Here is a 22706-nt window from a genome sequence, read left to right on the forward strand (position 1 = left end):
ACTCCAGTCATCACTGTCTAAAGTTACCATATCCTGGCACCAGTTCTTCTGAACACTTATAGATGGGATTGCTGGGATTTGCAAGGCTTTATAAATTCTCAAATGTACTTCCACCAGTCTCAACCAGTAAGAGGGATTTCAAGTTAGTGATAGTCATCTTAGTCTTTGTCAAATCAAGCCAAAAAAACTCATGCATGATGTAGTTGAAGGTATCTAAACAAATACCAGCTGGGAAGTGAATATTGGCATTGGAAACACATTTCCCCATGATGAAGTTAGGTTGTAGTGTGTATTACAGCACGCTGTAAGGCCTCATACTATTCAAAGCTTGCTGCTTCCACCACAACTGAAGCATTTTCCTTGTTAATTAGGAGCCAATTGTGAGAGCTGCCCTACCAAAAAAAATATAAATAAAATCAAGGAGAGTGAGACCCCCGGATTGCTTGGGTTGTCTAAAAACCGCTAGGCTAATTCTGGAAGTCTTGTGGTTCCACAGAAAGGACAATATTGGTTTATCTAACTGTTTGAAAATGGATAAGCAAATTCAAACTGAGCATTTCTAAGTACATAAAGAAAAAGAGGGAGCAACCTCATTTTGAATAGGTTAAAGTAATTGCAAACCTTCACCTTGTAAAACAACCCATTCAGTTTAAAATGAAAGGCAACACATTTGTGTATAGGTATAAACAAAAAATATAAATACCTTTTCCCCCCTTTTTAAAAGTGATCACATTCCCCTTGTTCTCAGCTGCATAAGAGCTGGGGGAGGAGAAATAGCAGCACACTGGTCTTCAAAGTGAAAGGCTGAGCAGGGGAGGGGGGGCAGGACAAGTCATCTGCTCATTGAAGAAGAACAGGCTGGGTTCACAGCATAGCTAGAGAATTGACTATGGTATGTTCTGCTTAGTGTAGAAAGGCAGAAGGACCACCAGGAACACCAGGTATTTCACACAAAGGAGGCAAAACAAAAAGAACAGGATACTTGTTCATACAGTATAGGTACATAGTACAGCAGGCACATAACAGGAATATGAAATGTTGGGTTTAGATATTCCTTAATTCTACCCTATCGGGGTTACTGGAAACAACTTTCATGTGTTAAGTTTAGTTTCACTAAGAGTCAGGAGGAATAAGAGTTTCAGAGTAACATAGTCAGGCACCTTGTTTGGTATTTGTATTTTTAGGTATATGATTTTTGTCACCCATTGTCACTGAAGGGACAGGGACATATTTTGTGCTATAATTGGGACAGGGTCAAATGGAAGAATTAAGGACTTTTCCTAGTTTATTTGAAAAACGGAAAAGATAGAGAACTCCTCTAATATGGAAAGAGGTGACCTCAGGGCCTGGATCCTGGATGAATAGGAGTTTATTGTCTGTGTATAATGTAGCTTTTTTCAATTTTTTCCACCTGGAGTTCCCTCACCCAAGGACTAGAGCGAAGGCCTACTGCTATGGGCTCCATCATCAAAGCAAAAATAGTGGGCAACAGGGGGCACCCTGCCACATACTACTCCTCACCTCTTATGGGTTTAAAAACATATGTCCTATTTTAATGAAGGCCTCAGGGCTCAGGTATAGAAGATGAATCCAATGAATAGGAGAACCAAAGGCCATTGTATGTAGTAGCATATTTTAGACAATGCCTTTTTACAAATGTTGCTGTAACCTGTTATTTTTGCAGCTCTTTATATCATCCTTAACTCTGATTTGCAGATATGATCAGTCGCGCACTAGGACCAGAGTTTGGTGGCAGTATTGGTATCATGTTCTTTTTTGCTAATGTCTGTGGAAGTGCCTTATACATTCTGGGTCTGGTAGAAAACATTGTGTCCATGTTTGGAATATCACCAGGTAAGAACTTGATATACAACCCCAATTTCAGAAACCACTTATAGTGCCGCTCAAGGTGCTCTACTGGTAAATAATTTGGTGTTTTGCAGCAATGTAAGGGTGCAGGCAGACTTGTGCTTGATCCAGAAAGCAGTGAAGCATGAGGGTATGAGAGACACCGCACACCACTAGCTCAACAGGTGGATATAATAGAAGAAAACATGCGCCGCTTGAAGTTAGCAAAGGCTTTATTGCATAACAAACATAGTGTAGTGACTTACATGTAAAATTACTCTAGTCCATGTTCCGTGAAGTGGTTGTTCCTCGGATTCAGTCCTTGATGTTCCGGCCGTCCCGCAGCCAGGAAATGACGATCCAGGAAGCTAAACCACGGAGCTGGTTAGATCAGAAGCTGCGGTGAACCGCAGGCTAACCGGAAGTGATGTCTGCAAGCACCCACTGGTCATCTGTGTTTTTGCATTTGGTGGACATTTCTTTGGCACTAGCGCCCAACACCCATCTCCTTCAACAGGTGGATATAGGGTGGAATATCTCTTCAAGTGGTGTGTTTATCTTTTAGCAGACTTTCCTAGGAGGGAATTCTTAGAGATTGTTAGAGAATAGCTCAAGTTGGAGCAAATTATTTTGACTTAGTTTAGGGGGGTCTCCAAACTTTTTAAACAAAGAGTCAGTCTACTTTTGGTTATACTTTAGGGGGCTGGACTATGCCCAGTGGTAGTAAACTATTCCCCATCTTTGTTATTAGGTGGAAGAATAGAGCCCCCTTGTTGGTGTCAGTGTGAGGAATAGTGCCTGATTGTTGGTGTCAGTGGAAGAGACTATGTCCCACTTTTGGTGTCAGTGGAAGGAATAGTTCCCTATTGTTGGTGTCAGTGGGAAAAATGATGTCCCTTTTTGGTATCCGTGGGAGGAATAATGCCCCATTGTTGGTGTCATTGGCAGGAATATTGCCTTAAGAGCCAAATAAAGGCAAGCAAAGGGCCACATCTGGCCCCTAGCCGCAGTTTGGAGACCACTGACTTTTCTGAACAGTGATTTTTTTTTTATCCCCTAGAGAGCAATGCTTCCTTTCTGAAGGGTCACTATGCTCCCTCTGTAAGTATAAAGCCAAGTTGTTTTGTAAATCTATGGAATGGCAGTAATATTTTAAATTTTTTTCAAAGAAAAGGTATATTTTAGGCCCCTTGTGGGGTGTGTGGTGAGGAGAGCCTGTTGCTCTTATTTATGGTCTGATTTAACTCATTCCAAGCTGTAGGTTTTTTTGCTATACATCCGCTGAAAGTGTAACTTTTATTTCAACCCAGGAGGCGTGTGACTGTGTAGTGATTTCCATCAAATACTACTATTGGGTTGCAGAGTATAACCCTTAGCCAGCAGACTTAAGCCAAGTTATTGCCCATCAATGATTTAGCTGTAAGTGCAAGTCAATTAGAAAGGCCAAACGTTTCCACTATTCTTTCTCTAAATCTAGCCATGTTTCTAGGAGGGCATATCATTTTATCTAGCTGTTTTTCAGAACCCTGGTCTTTAAGAGAAATAATTCTATACCTATACATATTTATTCATTTCAGAAATAAATATTTCTTTTTAATTTTAATGCATACAGCATGCTCTCCGTTCAGTTTTCCTGCAACATGAATGGTATAATGATTGGCCTAAAGGACTGTTAAAAATCTCATTGTTCTATGGTAGCAGGAACCCTTGCCCAGAATATGATTTTCGAACATGTTGCTACTCCCTTAGGGACGGCAAGGGTTTCATACTTGGAGAGATGAAACAAGTCTGATGTTCTGTATAATTCGGAGCTTGATCAGACATTTCCCATCTCCCAGCTCACTCTTTCTCTTGTTGCCAGCTCCTTTTACTGGGCCCCTGATGCTCTTCAATTTACATGAGCAGGAAAGTCTCCCTGAAGTGAAATTTGAAAAGTTGCTAGTGCTGCCTGTGCTCATCAGTGATTCCTCTGCCTTGATGAAGACGCATGAGATAAACACACTCTCACTGCCTCTTTTCCCCCAAGACACAAGTACAGAGAGCTCTGATCTGCTCCTGGAAATCACGGCTCGCTGTCCCTTCTTAAAAAATGTTGTTTACTCCTAATTTTCCACTCATTTCACGCCAATCTAGCTGTGGACGCTCGCAATCATGAATACGATACTGAGAAGGAAGCGGCAACAACCCCTATGGCTCTCAGAATGAGCACTGTAAATTAACCCAATACTCACCAACACAACGGTGGTGTGTTATCCTCCATAAAGCTGGTCACACCTTACAATCTGATGGTACCCTTACATATTGATGGTACAACCTACTCTTTTTTAAAATGTGTCTAGACTTTCCATAATTATGTAACCCCATCAACCTTTGTTCCTATAGGGAAACCCAGCTGTCAGGTTTGCTCCTTTGCAATAATGTACACCATTGTTTTTCTAGCAATGTACGTTTAATTTTTAATGATCTTATGGCTAACTCTATGGATTTTTCCAGCATCTCCTTGTTCTACTGTCAGTCCAAGAATCATAAGATTGAAACAGTCCAAGAAACTTTATTTGTTAAATGATGAATTACAGGCAAACCACAAAATATTAATACATAATTAATAAATACTGTATTTAAACTGAAAATATGTTTACCTGTGCCTACTATGTAACAGTATACAAAACAAAATTTCAAATGTTATAAAGTTTTCCACCTGTAGCAGACATACAAAATATCCTGTGTTTGTGTGTTTTCGGCAACATAGTAACTATTAGTCAATGCACATCTGTTCACCTGCAGACCGCAGCCGCCCTGGAACTGTGTGAACCAGCTCCATTGAAAACCCGTCACACTCTCCTGTCATGCGAATTGGATGCGGAGAAACCCACATCCAATTTGCATCAGTGTGAACCCAGCCTTACGTAACCCTGTCATTGATCTAAAATGTTAAATTTTCTGTTACCTGTATAGAAGAGTACTGCCAAACACCATTCCTTTCAGTAGAAATCATCTTCTGAAGTCTGCTGGGAAACCATCACTTATGGTAGTTTTCGATCTACTGGGTCCCTTGCAGCTCTTAGCGGTTCTTCCTGCTGACCAGCCTACGTCATTACAGAAGAGAGTAGTGGGGTGGAAGTCAGCAGGAGGAACCATTGCTAACTGTGGGGGACCCAGGAGATCCAAACACCTGGAAGTGTTGCTTAGGGGCGGCAGGTATTCAGTCTCTTCTTTACAGGTAACAACATCATTTTAGACAAGGTCACTTTAAAGGAAACCTGTCATGAATGAAACAGAGCTGCCATCTTCTATGTCACATGTGTCAATCACAAGGCATTCGGGCGGAATCTAGCTCACTGAGCCATTTCATGAGGCCCTCACATTCAGGGATTTTTTTCAGCCTTCTGTGTTTACAAGGACAGCTTTCCTCTCAGTGGCTCTTGCAGATCCCTGCCTGCCCTGCACTCACAGCGGGGAAAAGGGAGATACAAGTGCAGTGTGGGATGGCGTGCCTGTGAAAGAGAGCTGAACCGTGCAGACTGTGCATAGCACACCCAAACCCTGAGCTCTGTATGTACTACACTTCTTAACCCTGCACTCTATACATAGCACACCCCTGAACTCTACGCTCTGTACATAGCAAACCCCTGAACTCCGCATGAGACACCCATGAACTCTACTCTCTGAGACACCCATGAACTCTACGCTCTGTACATAGCAAACCCCTGAACTCCGCATGGGACACCCATGAACTCTACGCTCTGAGACACCCATGAACTCTACGCTCTGTACATAGAAAACCCCTGAACTCCGCATGGGACACCCATGAACTCTACGCTCTGAGACACCCATGAACTCTACGCTCTGTACATAGCAAACCCCTGAACTCCGCATGGGACACCCATGAACTCTACGCTCTGAGACACCCATGAACTCTACGCTCTGTACATAGCAAACCCCTGAACTCCGCATGGGACACCCATGAACTCTACGCTCTGTACAAAACACATTCCTGAACTTCGCACATAATGGACTCCTGGTATCTATTGCCTCTTTAGGATCCTCTTACTGTTAGTGCAATTTGGACACACCCACCGCTTGAAGCAGTTCGGTGGGGTGGGAGGGGCATGTTTGAGTTCCTCCACTTATTTTCTGAGAAAAAAAAATCCCTGGATCAATTTATATAGTTCTACAGATACAACTGACCCTTTGAAGTCAACTATGATGAAACTGAGTTTGACACTTCTGTTCTATGTGCTAATTTCTTGACTATTATGTGCTAGTTTCCAAGCTGCCAGTGCTAGCCCTCTGGCTACAGTACTCTTGAGTTGCCCCTTAATCATGCTGAGTGAAAGAACAGCTCTTGCACAATCAGAGCGGGTGATCCTTTCTTTCCATGGTGGCAGATTGGCTTTTTTAACCTGGTTTAAACAAGTGTGAGTAAAGTGGCCAGACACTGAAAAAAAAATTAAAACTTATGCACACATAACTGATCGAAAGCCAGGGCACTTATTTGTCTTATGTACAGTATCTCACAAAAGTGAGTACACCCCTCAAATTTTTGTAAAAATGTTATTATATCTTTTCATGTGACAACACTGAAGAAATGACACTTTGCTACTATGTAAAGTAGTTAGTGTACAGCTTGTATAACAGTGTATATTTGCTGTCCCCTCAAAATTACTCAACACACAGCCATTATTGTCTAAACTGCTGGCAACAAAAGTGAGTACACCCCTAAGTCAAAATGTCCAAATTGGGCCTAAAGTGTCATAATTTTGTGTGGCCACCATTATTTTTCAGCACTGCCTTAACTCTTTTAGGCATGGAGTTCACCAGTGCTTCACAGGTTGCCACTGGAGTCCTCTTCCACTCCTCTATGACGACATCACAGAGCTGGTAGATGTTAGAGACTTTGCACTCCTCCACCTTCCATTTGAGGATGCCCCACAGAGGCTTAATAAGGTTTAGGTCTGGAGACATGCTTGGCCAGTCCATCACCTTTACCCTCAGCTTCTTTAGCAAGGCAGGGATCGTCTTGGAGGTGTGTTTGGGGTCGTTATCATGTTGGAATACTGCCCTGCAGCCCAGTCTTGGCAGAGAGGGGATCATGCTCTGCTTCAGTATGTCACAGTACGTGTTGGCATTCATGGTTCTCTCAATGAACTGTAGCTCCCCAGTTCTGGCAGCACTCATGCAGCCCCAGACCATGACACTTTCCCCACCATGCTTGACTGTAGGCAAAACACACTTGTCTTTGTACTCTTCAACTTGTTGCCGCCACACACGCTTGACATCATCTGAATCAAATAAGTTTATCTTGGTCTCATCAGATCACAGTACATGGTTTCAGTAGTCCATGTCCTTAGTCTGCTTGTCTTCAGAAAACTGTTTGCGGGCTTTATTGTGCATCATCTTTAGAAGAGGCTTCCTTTTTTCAGACCAATTTGATGCAGTGTGTGGTGTATGGTCTGAGCACTAACAGGCTGACCCCCCACCCCTTCAACCTCTGCAGCAACGCTGGCAGCACTCATATGTCAATTTCCCAAAGACAACCTCTGGATATGACGCTGAGCATGTGCACTTAACTCCTTTGGTCGACCATGGCGAGGCCCGTTCTGAGTGGAACCTGCCCTGTTAAACCACTGTATGGTCTTGGCCACTGTGCTGCAGCTCAGTTTCAGGGTCTTGGCAATAATCTTATAGCTTAGGCCATCTTTATGTAGAGCAACAATTCTTTTTTCAGATTCTCAGAGAGTTCTTTGCCATGAGGTGCCATGTTGAACTTCCAGTGACCAGTGTGAGAGTGTGAGAGAGATAACATCAAATTTAACACACCTGCTCCCCTTTCACACCTCAGACTTTGTAACACTATTGAGTCACATGACACCGGGGAGGGAAATAGGCTAATTGGGCCCAATTTGGACATTTTCACTTAGGGATGTACTCACTTTTGTTGCCAGCGGTTTAGACATTAATGGCTGTGTTGAGTTATTTTGAGGGGACTGCAAATTTACACTGTTATATGCTGTACGCTCACTACATTGTAGCAAAGAGTAATTTCTTGAGTTTTGTCACATGAAAAGATATAATAAAATTTTTACAAAAATGTGAGGGGTGTACTCACTTTTGTGAGATACTGTTTTTATGTGGTTGACTTTTCAAAGGAGCGTAACACTGAATACTATGCTAACAGCTAAATATGCAGTTGAATTACACAATTGTAAACTGCTTCTGTGATGTAGACAGGGAGCACCACAATGTTACTGATACTCTGTGCTTGTCACATCCAACACTTCATTTTTATAGACATTAATTTACTCCATAAAAATAAGATGGAAGATGCTGGATCTGGCAATGGCTTGGCTCAATGCTTGAGCCAAGCCCAAGCACCCTTAGTCTATAAGTACCTTTACACTACTACCACAGAAGCATAGGTCTGTGTATTCCTGAAATCATGGCCGTCATTCTGAATTACTTGACCTCATGGTTGTGCATGCACCTTCGTGTTTACAAAGACCTGCTTTTCAATTACAAGTTAGGGTTTAATCTGCTTAAACTAAATGCACTCATTTCTGCCTAATAACAAATCAATGAAGCAAATGTATAGAATGGTATCTCCAAAAGAGAATGGCTTTTTTCATTGCAAGACAAATCACACACTTGCAAAGAGACAGCTGGTGTTAAATACTGTAAGAATTTAAGTTTTGATTTTTTTTAAAGACTTTCCTATTAAATGACTCCGAAGAAAGACAAAGAAGTAGTTGAGTTATAAAATTAGATCAAAAATTGAGCTGTCACACAGAGAAATCCCATTTTGTGTTTCCTTTGAAAGATTTCATCTCTAATAAATTTCTAGTGACATGATTGGTTACAGTAGGCAACAACTCCATATTGCTTCAATTAAAAAAAAAAAAAAAAGGCTTGAAGGCTTTAGCAGATATTGTTTGATAAACGTTTGTGGTGGAAATGGTTTATTTTTTCAGATCTTGTTTTCTGTTGCCTAACTTGTGTTGAAGTGAACTTGTGGCCATCTAATCCATAGTCATCTGGCTATGGAACCTTATTAGACATACCCCCAGTGCCTAGATGCACTCTTATTCAAATGCTGCCTCTGTGTCTTGAAAATCAATAGCACTTTATTACAGGAAACAAGGACCATGGCTCTTATTGTCCAATATGGAGATAAGGGGAAAGGGAAAGTCTAGCCTTAGCTCAGCCATGACAGCTGTGGTCCCTGTTGCTTGTGATAAAGCACAGATTTTTTGGGGTTTATGACTATTTTAATAAAAGAAGAATTTATGTAGGCATCAAGAGGTGCTTGCATTAGTCACTTATCTACTGCCGGATTACTATGAATGAGAAGGCAACATTAGATATTTTAATTGTGACTTGATCTCACAGATCTGGTGAATATTGACTGATACGGTTGTATTTCCAGGACAGGAAAAAAGTGGAGTCCATGTTTTGCCACAGAGCTATTGGTATGAACTTCTCTACGGTACAGCTCTACTCCTCGTCTGCCTCCTTGTCTGTCTGGTTGGTGCTAGCATCTATGCCAAGGCTACTTTTCTCATCTTCATTGTGGTTATGGTTGTCCTGATCGTTGTCTTTATCAGCTTTTTTGCTGTGAAGGAGAAGGTTGTTCCAATTATTACTACAGATGGCAATATTACCCATGTCTTGAATGGAACCTTTACTGGCTTCAAGCTTTCCACGCTCAAGGACAATGTGTACCGTAAGTAACTTTTTCTTTTAATATTCATACTGTATGAAATAACATCTCTTCTAGAATAGGTTTACCAGTTTATGAAAGCCAGTGTTAACTGAGAGCCTTCAGGACTGCCCATTTACTGCATGAACCACATAAAGATAACCAGATACTGCATATGAGATGGAAGTGTTGATAAGATCCAGGCCCTAAAAAAGAGCCTTTTTGAGAAAGAACACTTTTTTGGTTGAATGTGTTTTGGATTGAAAAGATCCCTCTGTCATCCTTATTGTGATCAATCAATTAGGAATAATTGATCTCTCCTCCAAAATCTCATGCTGCAATTAGTACATACCTCCAGTTAGCACATTCCAGGGGTGAACATCCTAATCACCTCCGAGGTTTTGCCCATAACAAAATTCCAGTGGATAGTTTTCTAGTGACACCATTGTGTTGATTTCCAAAGACAAAGCACCTACGGTTTCTCGTTTCCTCAATTTGTGTAGATCTGGGGTCTCCAAACTTTCTAAACAAAGGGAAAGTTTACTGTCCTTCAGACATTGAGGGGGCTGAACTGTGGCCAGTGAGTGTAGAAAATGCCTCAACATTGTAGTAAACAATGTCCCATCGTTGGTGTCGGTTGGAGGAATATTGCCCCATCATTGGTGTCAGTTGGAGGAATATTGCGACATTATTGGTGTCAATGGGAGGAATAGTTCACCCTGATTGGTGTCAGTGGGAGGAATAGTGCCCCATCATTGGTGTCAGTGGGAGGAATAGTGCCCTGTGGTTGGTATCAGTGGGAGGCATAGTGTCCCATTGTTGGTTTCAGTGGGAGGAATAGTGTTACATTGTTGGTGTCAGTGGGAGGAATAGTGGCCCATCATTAGTATCATTGGTAGGAATAGAGCCCTATTGTTGGTGTTAGGGGGAGGAATAGTGCCCCATCATTTGTGTCAGTGGATGGAATATTGCCCTGCTGCTTGTGTCAGAGGGAGGAATAATGTCCTAATACTGGTATCAATGACAGGAATTCTCTCCCATTGTTGGTGTCAGTGGGAGGAATAGTGCCCCAGGGGCTGAATAAAGGTGAGCAAAGGGCCACATCCGGCCCCTTGGCCGCTGTTTGGAGATCATTGGTGTACATGATTGCCACTGTACTACAGATACATTGTGTGACCTGTAGAAAATAGCAATTAAGAGGATGCATCTGTTTAACTAGTACTAGCTCTGTAGCTGGTAAATGTGGCTGTAATTTATTATGAAATAGATTCTTGAATAAGAAGGGTGAGTCGAGTGCCTTGATTAGTGTGACTGGAGTATTTTGTGTCCAAGTCCTGTGTATTCCATTTATATATCCACGTCTGATTAAATGCTTTGAACCACACTGCGGTATCTGAACCATCTCCAGCCTCTGTATGGCATTTGGGGAACAAAGAGCTAAATCTCATTTCCCTGATGAATCTTACATTATGACAGTGTAAAGGTCAAAAGAAAATGAAATTAAAGGAGTCCACTGAGAGAGTCTGGCAAAGAATGGAAAGATTCTGTAATCATCAATTTGTTAGAGAAAAAGGCTGATATCACTCATAGCTCGAGACGACTTGACCTGTAGCATGAGAACATTTGTAGCAGCAAAATAAGCATACTGCAAACAATAGATTGTGCTTGCTTTCAGATTATCACTTGTTTTATTTAGTAGAAAGAGATGATGATGTAAAAAGTGCAATAACCCATAGTATCCATATATTAGAAGTTCTATCATTGAAATATAGTTTTTGATTGGTTGATATGGATCACAGTGCTTTGTATATCAGCATTGCTCTTGTACTGCCTTGTCGAATAAAGCTGTAGCTTGCAACCGCAAACACAAAATAATACCCAATCTTTTTGTAAAATGTAAAAGATGTTACGCTGAGCAAATAAATACATATCTAACATGCGTTGTAAAACTGCAAATTCTCCATAGGCGACGCTTTAAAAATTGTTACAGGTTACTAGTTCGAGTTAGAGAGGAGGCCTGGCACTAGAATTTTTGCTCTTTCTTTGACATTTGCGATGATACCTTACATGTGTGGTACGATCACAGTTTACATATGCGTACGGGACTTGTGTATGTGTTCGCATTTGCCCATAAGCACAGGGTAACAGGAGAGGCATTTTAATTTTTTAAAATGTATTATTTTTTTACCATGTCTCTATTTTTTTCTAATAACTTTGCTTTCACAAGGGATGAACAACCTCTCTTGTGACAGCATGGGCCATGACAGGTCCTCTTCACTGAGAGATCTGGGGTCCCATCCTCTGGCCTTCAGTGCAGCTTCTCAGACATAGATCGGTCTGATCAGCTGCCTTCCTGGCCACTAAAGGCCAGGTAAACAAAGAGCTAAAATCAGAAGTGACATAATCAAAGTCACTTCCGGTTTCCGGGGTCACAGAGAGGGAGTAACAACAAGGTTGATTTACTAAAACGGGGGATTGCAAAATCTGGGAACTCTGCATAGAAACCAATCAGCTTCCAGGCTTTTTTTTTTTTTTTTCCAAAGCCTTATTAAACAACTGAAGTTAGAAGCTGATTGGCTACCATGCACAGCTGCACCAGATTTTGCACTTTCAAGTTTTAGTAAATCAATCCCAATGTCAGTTCCTCTCTCTCTCTGGGATGTGCAGCCATCACCGCGGCAATCGCATGTGAGAGCCTGGGAAAGGTGACTGCGGGAGGTGGGGGGAGCCCCCCCCCCTCCTCCACCCACAGAAGTGATTGAGTGGCTGAACAACCACTTCAGCCTAAAACAGAATTGCCTGCTGAAAATTATGAAATCAGGATGATTCTTGTAGCTGCAGGCATCATCCCAGTACAGTGCCTTGCAAAAGTATTCGGCCCCCTTGAACTCTGCGACCTTTTGCCACATTTCAGGCTTCAAACATAAAGATATAAAACTGTAATTTTTTGTGAAGAATCAACAACAAGTGGGACACAATCATGAAGTGGAACGAAATTTATTTGATATTTCAAACTTTGTTAACAAATAAAAAACTGAAAAATTGGGCGTGCAAAATTATTCAGCCCCTTTACTTTCAGTGCAGCAAACTCTCTCCAGAAGTTCAGTGAGGATCTCTGAATTAAAAACAAAAAATAGTGCAGCGCTATCTGATATGGTGTAACCCATAAATCAAAGTGAAACATTAAATGACATAAATAACACAGTGAACAAAAGAGTCCATGAAGTGTGTTCCAATTAATAGTGAGTGGTGGTAGAAAGTCCCAGAGAGGTAATGATAGACCCGAAGACTTGGAATCCAAAGGTAAAGGCAGTGGTACACCCGTGAGATGTAAGTAGCAAAATGGCAGTTTACCAGAAGCTCAGGCCTCCAACTTAATGGAATGGCCACATGCGCTAAAGCAATGATTCCAAATGGATCACCTCCTCCTGGGACCAGGTATCCAGGTAAATTCCTCTATATCACATAAGAGCTCCACACATGGTACCATAAAATATGGAAGGAAATAAGCAGCACATAGCGTAATTCCGTAAAGTTGGCATAGGGTTTTATTTAGATTGCACTTACATAAAAAGCTTGGTATACAGGCACATCAAGAAAAAACTTCCAAAGCCGATGCATAAGTTTGCGGCGTCCCACGTGTATGTGAGCCAGCGTCTAGGGGGCGTGACAGTTGTGCATCCAGTACCGCCCGACCGGTTTCGTCACACTTGACAACCACGCCCCGGACGACGTCAAGTGTGACGCCATTCCATTAAGTTGGAGGCCTGAGCTTCTGGTAAGCTGCCATTTTGCTACTTACATCTCACGGGTGTACCCCTGCCTTTACCTTTGGATTCCAAGTCTTCGGGTCTATCATTACCTCTCTGGGACGTTCTACCACCACTCACTATTAATTGTTGGAACACACTTCATGGACTCTTTTGTTCACTGTGTTTTTTATGTCATTTAATGTTTCACTTTGATTTATGGGTTACACCATATCAGATAGCACTGCACTATTTTTTGTTTTTAATTCAGAGATCCTCACTGAACTTCTGGAGAGAGTTTGCTGCACTGAAAGTAAAGGGGCTGAATATGGGTTACACCATATCAGATAGCGCTGCACTATTTTTTGTTTTATAATGTTGATCTTACTATTGGTCAAGTGTTTTCAGCTGCTTTTACATTTATTCATTTTTGTTCACTTGTTTTATTCACTATTAGCACAGGATTTTTTGTGTTTTATTCTAGAATCTCTAAGGCCCACGTACACATAGCAGCGACGCTACTTCCGACCTCCGATGTTCATAACATTGAAGTCTATGACGGTCGCTCCGGGTCGCCCCAAAGAAGCTCCGGACCCTTTTTTGTAAGTCGAACGGGTCCGCAGCTTCCCTATGGAAGGCGACCTACGGCGACCTGTGAGGCGACCAGGTCGCCTCACAGGTCGCCCCAGTGTGAACGGGGACTGAATGATCCAATGTTGACCTAAATGACTAATGATGATAAATAGAATCCACCTGTGTGTAATCAAGTCTCCGTATAAATGCACTTGCACTGTGATAGTCTCAGAGGTCCGTTTAAAGCGCAGAGAGCATCATGAAGAACAAGGAACACACCAGGCAGGTCCGAGATACTGCTGTGGAGAAGTTTAAAGCCAGATTTGGATACAAAAAGATTTCCCAAACTTTAAACATCCCAAGGAGCACTGTGCAAGCGATAATATTGAAATGGAAGGAGTATCAGACCACTGCAAATCTACAAAGACTTGGCCGACCCTCTAAACTTTCAGCTCATACAAGGAGAAGACTGATCAGAGATGCAGCCAAGAGGCCCATGATCACTCTGGATGAACTGCAGAGATCTACAGCTGAGGTGGGAGACTCTGTCCATAGGACAACAATCAGTCGTATACTGCATAAATCTGGCCTTTATGGAAGAGTGGCAAGCAGAAAGCAATTTCTTAAAGATATCCATTAAAAGTGTAATTTAAAGTTTTCCACAAGCCACCTGGGAGACACACCAAACATGTGGAAGAAGGTGCTCTGGTCAGATGAAACCAAAATCAAACTTTTTGGCAACAATGCAAAACGCTATGTTTGGCGTAAAAGCAACACAGCTCATGACCCTGAACACACCATCCCCACTGTCAAACATGGTGGTGGCAGCATCATGGTTTGGGCCTGCTTTTCTTCAGCAGGGACAGGGAAGATGGTTAAAATTGATGGGAAGATGGATGGAGCCAAATACAGGACCATTCTGGAAGAAAACCTGATGGAATCTGCAAAAGACCTGAGACTGGGACGGAGATTTGTCTTCCAACAAGACAATGATCCAAAATATAAAGCAAAATCTACAATGGAATGGTTCAAAAATAAACATATCCAGGTGTTAGAATGGCCAAGTCAAAGTCCAGACCTGAATCCAATCGAGAATCTGTGGAAAGAACTGAAAACTGCTGTTCACAAATGCTCTCCATCCAACCTCACTGAGCTCGAGCTGTTTTGCAAGGAGGAATGGGCAAACATTTCAGTCTCTCGATGTGCAAAACTGATAGAGACATACTCCAAGCGACTTACAGCTGTAATCGCAGCAAAAGGTGGCGCTACAAAGTATTAACTTAAGGGGGCTAAATAATTTTGCACGCCCAATTTTTCAGTTTTTTATTTGTTAAAAAAGTTTGAAATATCCAATAAATTTAGTTCCACTTCATGATTGTGTCCCACTTGTTGTTGATTCTTCACAAAAAATTACAGTATTATATCTTTATGTTTGAAGCCCGAAATGTGGCAAAAGGTCGCCAAATACTTTCGCAAGGCACTGTATATCCACTGCAAGCCAAGGACGTCATATGACGTCCTACAGTTGGCAAGTGGTTAATATTTATATTGGTTTCCTTATGTCTCAAATACACATTGATATTATAGTTGCCTGTGCTGATTACTTGCAATATTTTACAATAAAGAGTACTAACTTCGAAGTAGAATCACTCCCAGCAACCAAACAAGATTGCTATGAATTACTGCTTTTAAAAATAAGCACTCTCTATTGAATAAAGCTATAGGTACAGGTTCAGAACGTTCTCAAAATGGGGGTTCTAGCATCTCATGTTGAACCCGGTGCATTGGAAGCTAATGTTCTTAACTTTTAAGATTAGTGATCTACAAGGGGTTATTACTGTAGAAATTAGGAGGAGGTAATCATAAAAGGCATGCACCCTGATACAAGAATGTGGGAGTTATGATGTGCAGACCAAATACCATTGAAAGCTTTTAGATTTGAGTAACAGCCATGGATTTTGAGAGCTGTGCAGATCAATCGCCTGTTCAATATCAACTTGCAGCATGAGTGACCAGCTTAATTAAAATGCACATCACTAGCTGTGTGTGGACTCTCATGCTTAAAGCCCATATTTTACTTAGCGTTGGATCTTATTAATGGATTGTTGGATCTAGAAATGAACTGTTTCAAAGCCTTTTTTTAGATAAAATACTCCTATATATATTCCTATAGTGGGGCACATGATTCAATTATAATACTTCCAAACAGAACATGAGGTCCATTATGATATTCATTACAACGTATTATTTTCATACATGTCTCAAAGAAGAACATATAAATACTTCCTTGCGGGTTTGAAAAGTCTATAATTATTTCTAGTAACTTGGTACATTCATTTTCGGCTTGTGAAAATAGGAGTGGTATATTTTTGAATGGCAGTACCTGTCAAAAAGTTTCAACACATGATGTTCAGACATCAGTAAATTGCATAGACTACATTTTTATTGTCGGATCTGCTAAATACACAAACCAACAAACGTTTCCCGCACCGCTTTCAGAACACACTGCACATCCGATCTGCAGCGGGTGTCAGTGTTATACCCCAGACACAGGTCACGAATGCAGTGTGTTTGCATGCAATGGTTCCCATGGTACAGCAGTACCATATGATCTGGTTGCTGTGCCTTTTAAAAAGTTGTGCATGCACAATTTTTGGTGTGGTCCAGTGCAAGTTCAGCCTATTTCTGTGCGATTCATTGTATTAACCGGCCCTTTAGGGGAAAAATTATTATGCCAGACAATGTTTAGGCTGATTCCTTTGTAATGGAGAAGAGGAGAAGAGGAGGTATTTTGTAGTGCAGTCCTAGAGTAACCACACTACTCCTACATAGATACAATACGGTGAGGAAGTGTTGTTACTCTTGGACTGGAAATGTGTTCCTGGCAGGATCACCAGGTGAAAATACATTTTAAAAAACTGAAAAAAGAAGACAGCCATCACATCCAATAGATGGTAAGCTGCATATATACATTTTAGTTTTTTTTTATGGTGAAGGAGTGTTGTCACCCTAGGGCAGGAATTGTGTTGCTGGGAGGATCACTTGGTAAAAATAAATTAAAAAAAAAAACTGAAAAAAACGAAAGCATCCATCTCATCTAATGGATGGCAAGCTAATACATATACATTTTTGTTTTTTGGATTTAGATGTGCTTTAAAAGGTGAATTCCAGGCTAAACCTTTTTGCATTATTTTACAGGATCATGTATAACTTCTTTGACTACTGCAGTTAAGACCCATAATCTTAAAGTGATTGTAAAGTCTCATTTTTTTTTTTAAATAACAAACATGTTATACTTACCTGCTCTTTGCAGTTGGTTTTATACAGAGCAGCCTGGATCCTCCTCTTCTCGGGTCCCTCTTCGGCTCTCCTCGACCCTCCCTCCTTTTGAGTGCCCCCAAAGTAAGCAGCTTGCTATGGGGGCATCCGAGCCGAGTCACAGGTCCCTGTGTCCATTCAGACACAATGCTGCAACCCGCCCCCCTCTCTTTCTTCTGATTGGCTGAATGGTTTTGATTGACAGCAGCGGAAGCCAATCACGCCATGCTGCTGTCTCAAACAATGAGATGGGGAGTCCTAGGCAGCTTAGACACTCCTGCAACATTGCTGAATAATGATGGGCTCAGGTAAGTATAAGGGGGGCTGAGGGGGGCTGCTGCACACAGAAGGGTTTTTATCTTAACGCATAGAATGCATTAGGATAAAAAAAACTTCTGACTTTACAAGAAACCTAAAAAAATACATTTCTCTTAGGTTCATGGACAAAGACAGCATTTTTTCATAATCCATGACCAAATAGGGTTTTATAGCCCCCACCTACAGGAGTAGGACACTAAGCAAAAAATACAACTCATTACATCCTATGGGCAGTCCTTTCTGGGTATAAACCTTCTCTCTGCTACAGTCATTCTGCCTAGTGTTTTTAGGAGTATATAGTTGATTTTCTGCTGGGACCTGTGGTCCCATAGCCCTTTCTCTTTTTATTTTTTCCCTGGAATTTCTCTTTTTCCTGCGGAGATCTTCTATTAACAGTTGGGCTAGATGACGGGCTGGATAATCTAGATCCAGTGGTCACCCCAGACTGACCAGCAAGCACGCCCTATGGTTTTTCTTCTTTAGTTGGTTTACCCACCCCTCGTTGTGGCACTGCTTTGGGACATCCCTGTTTGGTCATGGACTATGAAGAAAGGCTGTGTCCATCAGCAATTGTAAGAGAAAAGTAGATTTTTTAATACTATATTTAATAATTTATTAATACTAATAATTTTTCTCTGAATTCATTGATGGACACAGCACCCACCCCTCTATAGAGTTTCTCCTTGACACTGCTTTTGGCTGACTGGGTTGCCTATAGCAGAGAGGGGGATTTATGTCCAGGAAGGACTGCCCATAGGAGGCGTCCTGCTAGTTTCCTACTCCCATAGGTGGGGCTACAGAACCCTGTTTGGTCATGGATTATGAAGAAAGGCTGTGCCCGTTAATGAACTCGGAAAAAAAGAAATTTTAGGGTAACAAAAAATCTAATTTTTCTAGTGGAAGGTCTACTTTTATATATTTTTTTTAAACGATCTACTTTTATATGGATTGAAGGGGTTAAATAGGGTGAAGTATGTGAACGGGTTATGAAAGTTATGAACAGATTAAAACATTCCATGCGTTAAGATAAAAAAACCTTCCGTGTACAGCAGCCCCCTATTGCTTACTTGAGCCTCTTCTCGATCCAGCGATGTCCACAACTGTCTCAGCCAGGACTCCCTTCCTCATTGACAAAGACACAGCAGCGGTGCCATTGGCTCATGCTGCTGTCAATAGAAGTCATTTAGCCAATGAGGAGAGAAAGGGGGCAGGGCTGAACCACAGCTCCGTGTCTGAATGGATACACGGAGCTGTGACTCGGCTTGGGTGCCCCCATAGCAAGCTGCTTGCTGTGGGGGCACTCAAAGGGAGGGAGGGCCAGAAGAGCCAAAGAGGATCCCGAGAAGAGGAGGATCTGGGCCACTCTGTGCAAAACCAACAGGACAGAGGATGTAAGTATAACATGTTTGTTATTTTTATTGGCAAAAAAAAAAGAAAAACGACTTTACAATCACTTTAAGCTGGAACTAAAACTATGGGAAAAAATTGTAAAGCCCTACTTTCCCATTGTACTGTGGTTGGGAGTAGTAATGTAGGATGTGGATGTGCTTAAAGTTGGGTTCATTAAAACCACAGTAAGTTGCATCAGCATTCAGTGAACAGATACAGCAGGGGCCTACTTTGGGCAGCCCATATATATTGGACAACAGTCATTTGTTGGCAATTTGTAGCCAGATCAGGTAACAATCTAGTCTCTATAGCACACACAGCTCTGGAGGAATATTGATAAGACCGATTATAGTTCCAATCACTATTATGGTCCTTTGGTATAAGCAAAGATGGCCTTATTGAAGGAATACATGAGATTTTCTCAATGCTTTTAGAACTTTTTGAGGCCTCTCAGTAGCCTGGACAGCAGAAAATAAGACTAAGAAGTGGTCCTGGGGGCAAATATTATGAAAATTATATAAAAATGTAGTTGTCAAAAAATTATTACAACAACCAATGCCATTTAACAATCCAGAGCAATCTAAAGAAAACTCTTTACTTTACTTTTTCACTTTACTTCTGAAAGCTGATTAATTTTTGGTTGCTCTAAATGTTTTAAAATGTTCTAAATCAAAGTACTAAACTGATTGTTAGCAGGGTTATTGAGGTGTGTATTCAATGCCTTCAAGAATATTACAGTTGTCTCTTATTGTCTGGTATTGCCTAAAATAATTCTATCTGATATTTTTACTATAGCACACTATGCCCGAGATTACACTACAGGAAAAATGATGAATTTCGCTACAGTCTTTGCTGTCATGTTCAATGGCTGCACAGGGATTATGGCTGGATCCAACATGTCAGGTAACATCAGTAGTTCTTTCACAGACTGTACTTCTTGTCTTTTATTTTGTTATTTGTCTCATTGAGCAGACAGGAATTATTGCACAATGTATGAGGTTAAATGAATATACAACTATTACTCTACAAAGGTGGAGTTGTACTTAAACACACTATCAGGGATGGGAGAATGGTTCAGCCCGAGCATGAGTTCGGTTAGAACATTTGCCTGTTCGGCCTTGCGCCGAACATCCGAATTTGCAGGGCGTTCGTCCTGAGGAACACCCTGCAATGCACTGAGTGCTGCACAGTGCATTCTGCACCCTGATTGGGCAAAGCTTGGCCCAATCAGGGTCCAGTGTAAGCTGGTTGTTAAGAAATGGGCCCAGGAAGCCGGCCGCAGCTTCCTTAACAACCGATGAGTCATCAGCTGGGGTTCTGCCCCCCCTCCCCAACCCCAAGGCCCCTTGTCCCCATCACATGGCCAGTGGTTGTGGGGGTCTGCGGCGGGGGACTTATTGGAGTCTGGAAGCCCCCTTTAACAAGGGGGCCCCCAGATACCACCCCCCCATGTGAATGAGTATCAGGTACATAGTACACTTATCCATTCACCTAAAAAGTATTACAAAAAGTAATAAAAATAAGAGACAAGTTTTTGACAAATCCTTGATTAAAAAAAAATAAAAAAAATAGTGTCCCTCAAAGTAAATCCATGGCCTGCCCACCCGAAAAAAAAAAAAAAAACGCTCCGCCTTCTGGGACAGCCTACCACCGAATGCCACCTCTGTGCTTTGACAGTGCTGTAACCTGCCACTGGGAAGCAGTAGATGGACCGTCCAGCAACTTGCATGTAGTTTCAGTGTTCTTCTGGTGCTCTCTGTAAACCCCCTAAACTTTGGTTGCACTAATATGCAAATATCTACTTAAGCTATAGGGTCAAAACTTGACCTTGTCCTATGCCACATCTCTTGATTGGCCCATCAATGTGACAAGTGACCTCACTAATCTATTAGGTGACACAGGAGCGGGCAGGGTCCAGCCATGAATTCTTAGTTTCAATTGTAACTAAAGACATAATTTTTTTTAAAGTTTTGAATAGAGTGGAGAGTGATTGGAACCCCTAGCAGTTGTTATTGTTGTTAGTGCCCCCATGATTCAAACTCTCTATTTGTCCCGTTTACTGTTATCAGCGAAAAAAAAAGTAAAAAACAATCAACAATTTTGGGTTGACATCAGAACACTAATAGAGGACAAATCTTCTAATGGGGGCACTAGTTCTGATGACCCTGGTGACACACTGGGTTTCCTTCACTTTGGAGGGATTTCCTCTCACTTCCTGTTTTGGCTATGGGATAAGTGAAGGGAAATCTCCCCAATGGGACACAGATGACAAAACAAAGCTGACGAAGGTTATAACCCTCCCTTATTCTATCCTAAATTTAAAAAAAAAATGCCTTTTGGTACACTTTAAGTAGATATATTTTCTTCCCACAACACTTTATGCTACTACAGGCAAACACACTTTATATTTCAATATTTTTTATTAAAAAGATCCTGTAAAAACAGAAATAACACTGGAACAAAGCCAATTCTCAGGTTGTAATCCTATCAAGACACAGGTAAATAAGATATGAACAGTAAGGATAAGTAAAATCCAGTATCAGAAGAAAAAAGACATACAACAGGCAGAAAATGGTCTCAGGTTAATATCCAAAGGTTAAATGTTCTATCCATCATCATCAAGAAATAAAACAAAAAGACGTAGTCCTGAGCAATAAAGGGACCAAGAGTAAACATTTCTTAATGGTAACCAGGGATACAGCTATGTATGATGGAGGGCAGGTACAAGGGCTTGGTATGGGGGAACAGATGGGGGGGGGGTAATAATGGGTAACGAGACCACCGACACAATTCCCTGAGACTATCTCATTGGGCAAACAACTGCATAAGGCCCCAAAGATGACCGAATGTACATTAAATGTAGATAACAAAGGGGGTAAAGATAAAAAAAAGGGGGGGATAGAGAAGAAGAAGAGGGCCAACCCGGAGCTCATTGAGGAGCTGAGATATAACAAATCCACAGATCCCGTATTTTATATAACTTTTTAGAATTGTTATGAAGTATGTGAGTGTGCTTGTCATTAATCATGATCCAATTAAGTTTACTCTTGCTGTAAACGAGGGGAATACTTGACTGCTTCCAATGCCTAGCAATTTTGATCCTTCCTGCCAGCAATATAAAAGTGATCAATTTCACCGACTTCCTGGGTACTTCATCAGCTGGTTTGTGAAAAAGAGCTGCTTCTGGGGATATGCGAATGTTCACCCCTGTCACCGAGTTTATAAGGTTAAATATCCTGATCCAGAACCTAGTGACGAGAGGGCATTGCCACCGAATATGATGCATCGTCCCCAACTGGCCACATCATCGAAAACAATTGTGCAATGTCGAAGGATGCATCTTGGTTACCCTGATCGGAACCAAGTACCAGTGCAGGAGTGTTTTTCCTAATTAGCTTTGATTAGAGTCATATTGATGCAGACTTTAGATAAATCATGAGCAATGTCCTTCCACTCAGTCAGATCAAATGTAAGGTTCAGGTCCTTTTCCCATTGGTTCATATTAGTACGTTTTGAGTTCGGCTCAATAAGAGGGGTATACACCGCAGATATATGCCCACTCAGAAGACCCCTGGTTTGGCAAGATATTTCAAAAGTACTAAGTGTAAGGGGCCCTACTAAGTTGAGTTTAGATCTGACAAAGGCAATTTGATTGTATTGGAATATTTCACTAGAGGGCATTTGCATCATATCTTAACCACTTTACCACCGGAGGATTTTGCTGTCTTACGTCCAGGCCACTTTTTGCGATTCGGCACTGTGCGACTTTAACTGACAATTGTGCGGTCATGCAACGCCGTACCCAAACGAAATTT

General features: G+C 41.5%; 1 protein-coding gene across 1 annotated transcript in view; it reads left to right on the forward strand.

The window, feature by feature from the left end:
• LOC309549061 (solute carrier family 12 member 9-like) overlaps positions 1 to 22706 on the forward strand; it is a 338830-nt gene that overhangs the window by 88493 nt on the left and 227631 nt on the right. Inside the window, exons 3-5 of the mRNA XM_082249029.1 lie at positions 1717 to 1854; positions 9272 to 9568; positions 19687 to 19794. Of these exons, the coding sequence (XP_082105155.1) occupies positions 1717 to 1854; positions 9272 to 9568; positions 19687 to 19794 (543 nt within the window). The remainder of the gene's footprint in view (positions 1 to 1716; positions 1855 to 9271; positions 9569 to 19686; positions 19795 to 22706) is intronic.

This window comes from Pelophylax lessonae, assembly GCF_965119305.1.
Source record: "Pelophylax lessonae genome assembly, chromosome: 3".
In the NCBI taxonomy this organism is placed as follows: domain Eukaryota; kingdom Metazoa; phylum Chordata; class Amphibia; order Anura; family Ranidae; genus Pelophylax; species Pelophylax lessonae.